At 46.0% G+C, this 12259-nt stretch overlaps 1 protein-coding gene across 3 annotated transcripts in view; it reads left to right on the top strand.

Annotated features, from left to right (window-relative positions):
* The window catches only part of MBNL3 (muscleblind like splicing regulator 3), a 243631-nt gene that overhangs the window by 162063 nt on the left and 69309 nt on the right, over positions 1 to 12259 (top strand). For all 3 annotated transcript variants that reach the window (XM_030209574.1, XM_030209575.1, XM_030209576.1), the window contains exon 4: positions 4812 to 5012. In XM_030209574.1, the coding sequence (XP_030065434.1) occupies positions 4812 to 5012 (201 nt within the window). The remainder of the gene's footprint in view (positions 1 to 4811; positions 5013 to 12259) is intronic.

Below are 12259 nucleotides of genomic sequence, written 5' to 3' on the forward strand. Positions count from 1 at the left end.
AGCACTTTCCATAAATCACAGCCCTTTTTTTTCAGTATTTTAGGTAAAAGCTGCTAGTGTCAGTGTCACTGGACTTTCAGGAAGAAAAATCCCCAAACTAATTCTCAAGAAATTCCTCCTTTGGGAAATACAAAAATAGGGAACATTTATCTCCACAATAGAAAAAATCTGGAATTCCTTAAAATATTTTTTCCACCATCCTCCCTTGAATGTCAGGCATGCACTGGGGGTTCCAGTCCCCACACTCAGGTTGAATTCCCAAGGCCTGAGATGGGAGAGAGTATGCATGCCTAGTTGTCAGTTATATTTTACTGTGTTCTTGAATGGATGGTTTACTTTCCTGTTAGATATTGTAGTTCTTTTCTTTGCTTTTAATTTTGAATTTGCAAACTGCTTTGATCTACATGTCAATCAAGCCATGAATAAATAAAATGCGATGCCCTGTGTTGGTCCCACTAACCTCCTAAGGGATACTCAAAAATCTCATAGATGGACTCTCCAGGCGCTTTCCCCCTGGATTCTATATAGCGTGACCTAAATTGCATGTGCAAATCTGGGCATATTCTGATTTGTACGTTCAATTTAATTAGCTTAACAAACCAGTCACCATTGATAATTTCTACTTAACAAGCAATTATTGACACTAATTGACAATATCCTAAACCTACATTACCCAAACTGTAAAAGGCTAAAATACAAAACAACTCATGCATCTAGCTTCTCCTACATAAGCGCACAACTATGGAATGGACTCCCGCATGCAGTGAAAACAATACATGACCACCTAAACTTCAGGAAATCGTTGAAAACCCACCTCTTCAAAAAAGCTTATCCCACCGATCCAACCTAAACCCCCACACCCAGCAGCAAAACATAATCTATGATCGTACTGGACAATTTAATATCCTCGACCCCATTACGCCTGATACACTTCTACCTGTGACCATAACACAACATTGTATTTATCAAATCGCCTTTACGATACTTTGTAAGCCACATTGAGCCTGCAAATAGGTAGGAAAATGTGGGTATAAATGTAACAAATAAATAATTAGAATTTATGCGCACAACTTGCTGAGTGTATTCTGTAAAGTGGTGCATGTAAATTCTAATGTGTGCTGCTGAAATGGGGGCGTGACCATGGGTGTGGAATAGGTGGGTCATAGGCGTTACTCAAAATTATGCACGCTGTTATAGACTACCCCTTCTCTGCACCTAAATCAGTCGCCGACATTTACACCAAGTTTTACTTGGCATAAATTCCCGTGACTAGATTTAGTCGTGAGGATGGGCTCTAGGCACATTCTATAAACTGCTCCTAACTTTAGGCGGAGTTTATAGAATATGCCTAGGCGTATTTTTTTCCATGGTGATTTTTACGGCGCCATGTATAGAATCTAGCCCTTTATTACTGAGTACGTACAGACCTCTGGTGCTCAGACAAGAAGTACAGGCTTTTTCCTCCAAATCCTCTTCAGTTCTTCTCTTCACCAGTCTTTATCTCTGGGTTAGGCCTAGCTGGCCTAGGAGAGAAACTGTCTCCTGTGAGGCTGAGGCAGCTCCCTTTGCTCTCCTCTCAGCCTCTTGAGCCGTCTTGGGATCTCTTCAGGTATTTCCACAACCCCTCTAGCAAGAATAAAAACTAAAGTCCTTAAATACAGAGTTTTAAATAGTTCCCACCCAAAAGACACAAGTTTACACCCACTGTCCAGCAATAGGCATGCAGACCCATACTCCATAACATCACCCTTTGCCACTACACACTTACAAGCAATAATTCCTGAATTTTCTTCTTTAAATATAGAGGGAACATTTTGGTGTCCTACTACATAGAATTCAATGGGAAATATTTGAAGAAATAGTTGATAACTAGTGAAAATCACCGTCCTCACGACAGTCTCCAACTGCCCCATTTTGTTTCTTTTTTTCAAAATGTTCTAGTCAGCTTCTATTTGCCCTCCACACTTCACTCTTTAAACTGTCACTGTTTCCTAACATGTTTGAAGACAGATGCCTAGAAAAAAAATACATTATTTCACTTCGGGATCCTTTGTGCTTATCCCTTGAATTCCTTTACATTTTGTGCCTCTCCTACCACCTTCCTCCATCCTTTCCATGAAGAAATCCTTTCTGATGTTGCTCATGTAACCCCCTGGAGCTTTAAACTATGATCTCTTGTTCTAGCATATATCCTTCTGAATAAAAGATTTACTTCCTACTCCTGAGTTATACCTTTGAGGTATTTTAATGTCTCTGGGCAAACAGAGCAGTGGAAATAACAAAAAAGAAGGATCAAAATGCCCGATTATCCTTTATTGAGATTTTTACAGGCTTGACACGGGCCATGTTTTGGCTAAATTGCCCCCACCAGGCTACCCCTTCATGCCACCAGCCGGGTAAAATGTTCTGGGAAGAACAGTGGTTTCAAGCCAGTGTTTGGGAACAGGCTGAAGGATCTTTGGATGCATGTGGACGTTGAAGCTATAATAATTTTAATGGAGGAGGGGAGTAATACTGTTGCTGATAATGTCTGAGGCAAATTCCTCTTTCCTTTTAGAAATGTACAAATCAGTATTTTTGGTTACAAAACAAAGGATCTTTGGCGCAATTTTTATGAAGTTTTTACTGTGCATAAAACTGGTTTGACATGCGGAAAAAAGCATTTTATAAAACTAAATTAAATTTTATAAAAATGCATGTGTAAGAGTGTGTGCCTGCTAGATCATGCGGATTTATACACACGTTCTGAGGCTTAGTCTGGGTGACGTTGCAATATATGTGTGAATTTCTTAAAATACACAGGTACATCTTAGTCAAGCTCAATACTATTCAGCTGATGTCAAAACTTACAGCCATACGGAAAGGGCTTTTAGCCCAACACCAGAGAGTATGGGACTTATACAACAAATGGTTCTCCACTCAGAGTAATTAGTTTCTCACAGGAGGGAGGGTAGGGAGGGACATAGTGGGAGGGTAAATGGCAGGAGAGGGGTAGGGGATTAAGATGTTAGAAGATAAGATACTTCTGTGCTGTGTTTTTGTATGCTGATTCTAGATGTTTAGGTAATGTTGTTATGCACGGAAATGATAAGTGGAAATATCACTGTAATTCATTGAAAATTTATAAATAAATAATAAAAAAAATACACAGGTACACACATATTTACACCAGCTTCGGTTTAGGTTTAAACGTGTGTGTTGGCATTTGCCCACTATTGGATGTGGCTCCTGCAGCCTATTTTATTAAGGCACATAGAGGGTCTTTTACTAAGGTTTTTACTAAGCGTTTTTAGCCTGGTGCTAAACACTGAGATGCCTATTATATTCCTCGGGGCATCTCAGCATTTAGCACCAGCTGAATTTTAGTGCAAGCTAAAAATAACTAGCAGACCTTAGTAAAAGACCCCCATAAGCACTCATGCTGCCTTTTTAAAATAGGCTTAACATAGGTGCTTTTTTGGACTTCTCATTTATGCGTACTGTTATAAAAATCAGACTCTTTATATTTTAGGCATGATCTTGATATTTTGTCAATAGAATTGCAATAGGAAGGACATGAATCTTTTTTTTTTTTTTTTTTTGTATTGATTTATTTGGATTTAGCTGACACCTTTTTCAGTAGTAGCTCAAGGTGAGTTAGATTCAGGTACTGTAGGTATTTCCCTGTCCCTGGAGAGCTTACTATCTAAAAGGGCAGTTCTATAAAGCGCACCAATTGCATGCACAGATCTATAGAATAGGCACATATGCACACGTGAATGATATCATAAATTGGCATTTATGAGTGTATGCGTTAGGTACTATTCTATAAAATTGTCACATGGGGTTAGATTCAGTAAATGGCGCCTACAAAAATCGGCACTGAAAAAAACCCGCTTAAGCAGTATTCTTAAGCCTAAAATTCAGCGCAGTTTATAGAATAGTGCTTAATGTTTATGGTCATGCGTAAATTTGGGAGCGACCATTTGCACCAATGAAAATGTTGTACAAATGCCTCTGCTTAAATTTACAAGCGGAGCACCCTTATTCTGTAATTATGTGCATAGCGCTCAAAACCATGCCCCTGTTCTGCCCCGAAACACCCATGACCGTCCCCTTTCCACACCCCAATTTTCGGGCCACATATAAAATTTAGGTGTGAATCACTTGCCTAACTTTACACACTTAACGCCCAATTAAATCTAATTAGTCCTAATAATTGCTTGTTAAAAAGCCAATTATTGGCACTAATTGGCTCATTATTCAATTAAATTGGACACGCAAATCGGAACCGTGCCTGAGCACATGCAAGTTTTGGCAGCCTTTATAGAATCAAGGGAATGGCATGGCTGTGTCATGGGAGTTCCACCTAGCAATGCGCGCACCTTATGGAATAGTATTAGATGTACACATTGCAAGGCGCACTTAGGTGTTCCATCATTTGCCTGCTATTGACCTGGCGTAAGCTGTTGTGCCCAAGTTCCGGCGCACCAAAGTGGCTTAGTGCTGCTATTTTGTAATGGATTAAGCACGCCTTAATGCTGTTATAGAATTGGCGTTAAGCACGCTTTTTTGTCGCACCTTCATTTAGGCGTCAGTTTATAGAGTCATCCCTTAAGTTTGTTCTTGAGGCAATGGAAGGTTGAGTGTCTTGCTCAAGATCACAAGGAGCAGTAGTGGGTTTAAAAGAGACAGCCCAATGTTTCCCCCAGAAAGTTTCAAATGTGGCCAGTTGGGCAGATTATTCCAGTCTGATGTCTTTTTTTGGTACGATTCAAAGACCTCAATGTTGATGATAATGACTGGCTATGCTCATGTTTTTTTCTTTGCAGACTACATTCCCTATGACCCCATCGCTTGCAACTAGCCCCACCATGGCTTTCAGCCCTTACCTAAGCCATGTTTCTCCTGGGATGGGCTTGGTTCCTGCAGAGCTTTTACCAAATACGCCTGTTCTGGTTTCCGGGAATCCCACTGTTACAGTGCCAGGAGGCTCTGCTGGTCAGAAATTGATACGGACCGATAAACTGGAGGTAGCTAAACACTGTGTGCAGTATGCATGGAAAGAGAAATCCCAACAGAGTTGCTAGAAAAGGGTGCACTTTGTGTAGAATGTACTCCAGGTATCTCAACAGTATACAGATATGAAGAAAATGTGAAATATTTTTTAGAAAGCTACATAACCTATTCTTTTTTACTACTGTTGTTCATTTCGGAATTCATATAACATCGTTAAGGGGGTGCTATACAACAAATTAGCTACAAGTTTACAAGCAGGGCTGATCCTAGGTGGATGCGGAGCCTGAGAAGAATCTGCCAGAGTGGATCTCCGCCCAAGTTTGAAGAGCAGGAGAGTCTTCACCTACTAGTAAAAAAGGCCTGTTTTTCACACAAATGAAATGGGCGCTAGCAAGGTTTTCTTCGGAGTGTGTATGTTTGAGAGAGAGTGTGTGTGTAAGTGAGAGAAAGTGTGTGTGAGAGAGAGTGTGTGTGTGTGACAGAGAGATAGAGTGTATGTGAGAGACAGAGTCAGTGTGTGTGATAGAGTGTGTCTGTGACAGAGAGAGTGTGTGTGTGAGAGAGAGACAGTGTGATAGAGAGTGTGTTTGTGTGTGTGTGAGAGAGTGTGTGTTATAGAAAGAGAGTGTGTAGAGTGAGACACAGAGAGTGTGAGAGAAAGAGTGTGAGAGACAGTGTATTTTTTTAGAGTGTGTGTGTTTGATAGAGAAAGTTTGTGTGAGAGAGTGAGTGTGTGAGAGAGAGAGTGTATGTGTGAGAGAGAGAGTGTATGTGTGAGAGAGAGTGTGTGTGTGTGAGAGAGAGAGACCCCTATTTTTCAATTGATAGAGTCTGAGAAACTATATCAGAACATGACTGCAGCCTGTCAACATCTGTTCAATAGTCTTTTAAACCCTGCCAGTTGTATCGGGACATCAGCGGCGAGTTGTCTTGCAAGATCAGCGCTTGCCCGATGTATTTTGAGCGGCACAGTATTCGGAACATCAACGGTTAGTTGTGGCACGAGTTGCTGCCTCGCGGCCATTCTCAGTTTGACTTAGCACTCATTATCACGTACGAACTCCGAGTTCCATGCACCCCTCCCTCCCCTGCGAGTTCCATGCCCCCCTGTCTTTGGAGTTCCAGACCCCCGCGCCTCCCTCCCTCTCTCTCTCTCTCAGTGGCAGCCTGACCGTTGGCCGCCCTCTTCTCGCAGTCCTGCGCCTGCCCCTTGCCTTCCGTCGATTGAATCCTCACCGCCAACGTTCTTTTGCTGGCTGGTGCTGGTTTCGCTTTCCTCTCATTGATCTGCCCTCTGATGTCATCACATTCTGATACGAGGGCGGACCAATGGAAAGTGTGTTACGAACCCAGGCATCCAGATGTAGAACGTTGGAGGTGCAAATTATTATATAGGATAGTTCTGGTTTCTCTTTCCCACATGCATCACTTTGCACTTGCTCACATTAAACCTCATCTGCCATTTGGATGCTCAGACTCCTAGTCTCGTAAGGTCCTCTTGTAATTTTTCACAATTTTCTTGCGATTTAACAACTTTGAATAACTTTGTTTTGTCAGCAAATTTAATTACCTCACTAGTTGGGGGAGGAGGAGGGAGGGTATGGGAGGGGGGGAGTTAGGGAACACCTGTATAAAATTTAAAAAGTTATTGGACGTACAATAGGTTATTCCTTAGCATCCCTCCGGACCGGCCCAGGATTGGACTGATGGGTTGTGCACGCCTACCAGCAGGTGGAGACTGAGAAAAAAACTCTGACTCTAGAGAGCCAATGAGAGCCCTGGTCATGTGACCCTAGTCTCAGTATTTTCTCAGTCTCCCAGCAGGTAGGACGTGAGCCTATTAGTCTCTCTTTTTGGTATTTGTAGATATTTTCTTTATTGGTTCTTCTGTGCCCAGGAATTTTATTGAGGTCATTCCTGATACTAAGTGCCTTAGTGTTCAGCCTCTGGGGTGTTAAACTCGGGTGCCCCGAGTCCCTCCCCCCTATTTCCTCCCCATCTCCCTTCTGGTGTATCCCCACACAGCTTTATTAATAACTAAGGGAAGGGCTACCCTTTCATTGTAAAGGAGTATTGCCTTTGGGAGAGGCAGCCAGTATTTAAAAAAAAAAAAAAAAAAAAGAACTGAAACAGCTGAGTAAGCTATCTGTTCCCCGCTGACTTAACGAGCAGGCAGCTCTGTCAGGCAGCTCTGTGTTTTCAACTCTGTGGGTTTCAGCACCTGTTTTGAAAAAAAAAAAAAAAAGAGCTTTGAGATAGGGGAAGCGAACGAAGGCAAGCAAGTACCCTTTTAGTGCTTTATTGCCCCTGTCAGCCCTTGGGTTTTTAGCTGCTAAATAGGCGTTTTAAAAAGGCGCGAACCGCGTTGCCGCTTTCTCGCGAGTGCTCGCTTGTTGCCGCGATGGCGGAGAAGTTGAAAAGATGTGCAGTCTGTCAGCGTCGGGGGGTTAATGCCTCCGGCGCCTGTAAATTTTGTACAGCGCTTGACATGCCCGCCGTTTCTCTTCCTCCGCCGGTTTTGCCTTCGGTTCCGTCGGGGGTTCCGATTTCGCCGTCGCGCTCCCTCGCTCCTACTTCGGAGATCTCTGGCTTAGAAGCGCCCGCGGCGAAAGTGGCGCGAACGGCGGCCATTTTGTCTCCTGCTCCTTCAACGTCGGGTGCCGCGTCTGGCCCTTTAAACTCCGCGATTTTGGGAGATTTAAATACGGAGGTCCTGGCACATTCGACAGCCACTCAGGGAGGAGGTTTTCCCCCTGAGTTTGTTATTCAGATGTACCAGGCCTTCCTGATGCAGCGAGAGGGGCCAGCAGCGGGGCTGGCAGGGACTACAGCGGGGCTGTCAGGGGCTATGGGCAGTTTGGTTCCTACTGCAGCTAAGCCTAGGACATGTGAGTTTCCTTCAGATCTGGTACCAGAGCATACTTCAGACATGCCTTTTTTGGAGGAAGAGGAAGACTTAGGACCGGCACTTAATGAGCTGGCTTGGGAGGATCCTTCCTCTTTAGATCCTGACTCTGTTCCTTTGGGCCAGGGGGAAGATCCCTCGGTGGCTAGAGTGTTTCATAAGGAAGATTTACAGGATCTTATTGTTATGGTGGCTACTACTTTAAATTTTGATGATCAGCCTCCAGCTTCACAAGTCCGTAAGGTTGATTTGTTGGTTAAGGGCTCTAGGGCTTCCAGCAAGACCTTTCCTATGCATGAGGACATTTGGGATGTCATTAAAGCGCAGTGGGAGGTCCCGGATGCTGCTTTTCGGCCTACTAGATCCATGTCTCGTTTATATCCAGTGCCCGAAGCTGATAAAGCACTTCTTAAGCTGCCAGTGGTTGATGCTGTGGTCTCTGCGGTTACTAAACGCAACACAGTCCCAGTAGATGGAGGAACGGCGCTTAAAGATACTCAAGACAGGCGTTTGGACTCTCTTTTGAAGCATAATTTTGAGGTTTCCTCTCTGGCAGTGCAGGCGGCCATTTGCGGATCTTTAGTGGCCAGGGCCTGCTTTCGTTGGGCCGAGAGAGTCTTGGATAGATCTTCGGATGATCTTGCAGCTATAGATGTCGAGGTGGCAAAGATTGAAACGGGCTCTGCTTTTTTAGCCGATGCCCTATATGACCTGTTGAGGGCTTCTTCTAAATCTTTGGCCCTGGGAGTTGCAGCTCGCCGCTCTCTTTGGTTGAAAGGTTGGTCGGCAGATGCGGCCTCCAAATCTAAGTTGAGTAAATTTCCCTTTAGGGGGTCATTTTTGTTTGGAGAGGATTTGGACAAATTGGTTCACTCCCTAGGAGACTCTAAGGTGCCTCGTCTCCCTGAAGATCGGCCTCGCCTATCCAGTCGGGGTGCCTTGTTTGGACGTGGTAGGCTAAGGTCTTTCCGTAGATTTCAGCCTGATAAAGCTTCTCAGCCTCAGAGATCGCGTTTCTTTACCAGGAACCAGTCCTTTCGAGGTTACCGCAGAGGAGGCAGATTCTCAAGCGGCAATTTTCGCTCCCCTGCGCGTACTTCCCAATGAAGGTGCGAGGGCCCCTTCTCTGGTACCTGTCGGAGCTCGGCTTTCTCAGTTTTATCAGAGGTGGGCCCACATTACATCAGATCAGTGGGTCTTGGAGGTGGTTCGAGACGGATATGCCTTAGAATTTGCAAGGCCTATTTCAGACGCCTTTCTGGAGTCTCCCTGTCGCTCTCCACTCAAAGCGCGTGCGGTTCGGGAGACTCTACAGAGGCTCTTAGATCTTCAGGCGATTTATCCAGTTCCTCCTGCCGAGTACAAGCAAGGTCGGTATTCCATTTACTTTGTGGTGCCCAAAAAGGAGGACTCCCATCGTCCTATTCTCGACCTCAAAGCTGTCAATCGCGCTCTCAAGGTCACCAGTTTCAGGATGGAGACCCTTCGGTCAGTCATAGTAGCAGTGCGCAAGGGAGAGTATTTAACAGCTTTGGATCTGACAGAAGCCTATTTGCATATTCCCATTCGTCCTGCTCACCACAAGTTTTTGCGTTTTGCAATTCTAGGCCGGCATTATCAGTTTCGCGCTCTGCCTTTCGGCCTGGCGACGGCGCCGCGCACATTTACCAAAGTGATGGTCGTGGTGGCAGCGGCTCTCAGGAAGGAAGGGATTCTGGTTCATCCCTACCTGGACGACTGGTTGATAAGGGCAAAGTCTTATCAGGAAAGTTGTCAGGTCACGGAGCGAGTAGTATCGTTCCTGCAGTCCCTAGGTTGGGTGGTGAACATTGCCAAGAGCCGTTTGGTTCCCTCTCAGTCTCTAGAGTATTTGGGGGTCACCTTCGATACTGCGAGGGGTCGAGTTTTTCTTCCGCAGGGCAGAATCCTAAAGCTCCGGTCTCAAGTTCTGAATTTGATGCATCTGAAAGTACCGTGTGCTCGAGACTATCTTCAGGTTCTCGGTTCCATGGCTGCCTCGATAGAAGTAGTTCCCTGGGCCAGAGCTCACATGAGATCTCTTCAGTGGTCTCTTCTGACCCGGTGGTCTGCTCAAACAGATTCCCTTCTGGTGAGACTGCCTTTGCGGCTCCGGGAGCGAATCTCTCTGTTTTGGTGGCTACGGATGCAGAATCTCACTGTGGGGATGCCGTTGGAGCCTCCGCGGTGGATTCCTCTAACAACAGATGCCAGTCTCCGAGGCTGGGGGGCTCATTGCCTGGACAAGTGGGCCCAGGGCCTCTGGTCGCCGCTGGAAGCAGTTCAATCCATCAACTTTCTGGAGACCAGGGCGATTCGGTTAGCTCTGCTGCACTTCGGTTCTCTTCTGGAGGGCACAGCTGTGCGAGTTCTCTCGGACAACGCCTCGGCAGTAGCCTACATCAACCGCCAGGGAGGTACGAGGTGCCGTCTCCTGTGTCGGGAAGCGGAGAGTCTCCTGGCGTGGGCGGAGATTCACCTCACGGCCATCTCAGCCTCGCATGTGGCAGGAGTGGACAACGTGCAAGCAGACTTCCTCAGTCGTCACACTCTCGATCCCGGGGAATGGGCTCTGAGCGATCGGGCGTTTCAGTTGATAGTACAGTGTTGGGGTCTTCCAGTACTAGATCTCTTCGCCTCCAGGCTCAACTCCAAAGTTCCTCGCTTCTTCAGTCGCCGAAAAGATGTAAGGGCGGCAGGGGTAGACGCCCTCTTGCAGCAATGGCCCTCCGGCCTTCTTTACGCGTTTCCTCCATGGCCACTAATAGGTCGTCTCCTTCAGAAGATCGAAGACCACGGGGGGCCGATCATTTTGGTGGCACCGGACTGGCCTCGGCGTCCCTGGTACGCGGATCTCCAGCGTCTGTCCGTGGCGTCTCCTCTTCGTCTTCCGGCACACAAGGCGTTGCTGGTTCAAGGACCAGTTCTACATCCAGATCCAGCTCGATTTTGTCTTACGGCTTGGCTCTTGAACGAGCTCGTTTAACTAAGCGAGGATTTTCAACGCCAGTGATTTCTACCATGCTGCAGTCTCGTCGCCGTTCCACTTCGTTAAACTATATTCGCACGTGGAGAATTTTTGAGGATTGGTGTGCAGAAGCTGACATTGTTCCTTTTCGGGCGTCAGTACCTCAGATGTTAGACTTTTTACAGCGAGGTTTTGATAAGGGGCTCTCTCTTTCGTCGCTGAAGGTGCAGGCGGCAGCTCTGTCCTGTTTCAGAGGTAAAATAAGGGGTAAGTCTTTGGCTAGTCTTCCCGAGGTGGCTCGTTTTTTGAAGGGGGTCTGCCTTCTTCGTCCTCCGGTCAGATCGGTTTTTCCATCTTGGGACCTTAATCTGGTGCTTTCGTCTCTGACAAAGCCTCCTTTTGAGCCTTTACAAACATGTTCTCTGAAGGATTTAATGCTTAAGACGGTGTTTTTGGTGGCTATCGCGTCAGCTAGAAGAGTCTCAGAGTTGCAAGCTTTTTCCTGTAGATCTCCATTTCTGGAATTTTCTAAAGAGCGAGTGGTCCTTCGGCCGGTTCCTTCCTTTTTGCCCAAGGTACTATCTCGGTTTCATATGTCCCAGTCGGTTTTTCTTCCTATTCTGGGATCCTCCTCCGGAACGCAGGAGCAGCGAAAGTTGCATACTCTGGATGTTAGGAGAGTACTTAAACGGTATCTTGCGGTTACGGAGGACTTCTGTCGATCGGACCGCCTCTTTCTGCTATTTGCTGGTCACCGCAAGGGCCTGGCAGCTTCTAAGCCTACTTTGTCTCGGTGGATCAAAGAAATGATAGCGTCTGCTTATCTCTTGGCAGACAGACCAGTTCCGGCAGCGCTTAAAGCTCATTCTACCCGGGGGCAGGCAGCCTCGTGGGCGGAGTGTTCCTTGGTGCCTCCAGCGGAGATCTGTAAGGCAGCGACTTGGTCGTCACTTCATTCTTTCTCTAGGCATTACAGGCTAGATGTACAGTGTCGTCAGGAGACCGTCTTTGCATCTCGCGTACTCACAGCGGGTTTGCTGGGGTCCCTCCCTTAGGACTACTGCTTTGTTACGTCCCATCAGTCCAATCCTGGGCCGGTCCGGAGGGATGCTAAGGAAGGAGAAATTAGACCTTACCTGCTAATTTGTTTTCCTTTAGTCCCTCCGGACCGGCCCAGGTCCCTCCCGTGTTCTATGGTTCTCAATTTTACTGTGTACAGAGATGCAACTGTCGTCTACAGAGCTGTTCTGCTAGTTAGACAGTTAAAGGAGATACATTATGTTCTACAAGAAATACATTATGTTCTACAAGTTAAATGTTTTGCAAGTTCTCTGGTTATTCAGTTCATAATATTATACAACTTGCACAGT

This window comes from Microcaecilia unicolor, chromosome 7 (genome assembly GCF_901765095.1).
Source record: "Microcaecilia unicolor chromosome 7, aMicUni1.1, whole genome shotgun sequence".
NCBI classification, from domain to species: domain Eukaryota; kingdom Metazoa; phylum Chordata; class Amphibia; order Gymnophiona; family Siphonopidae; genus Microcaecilia; species Microcaecilia unicolor.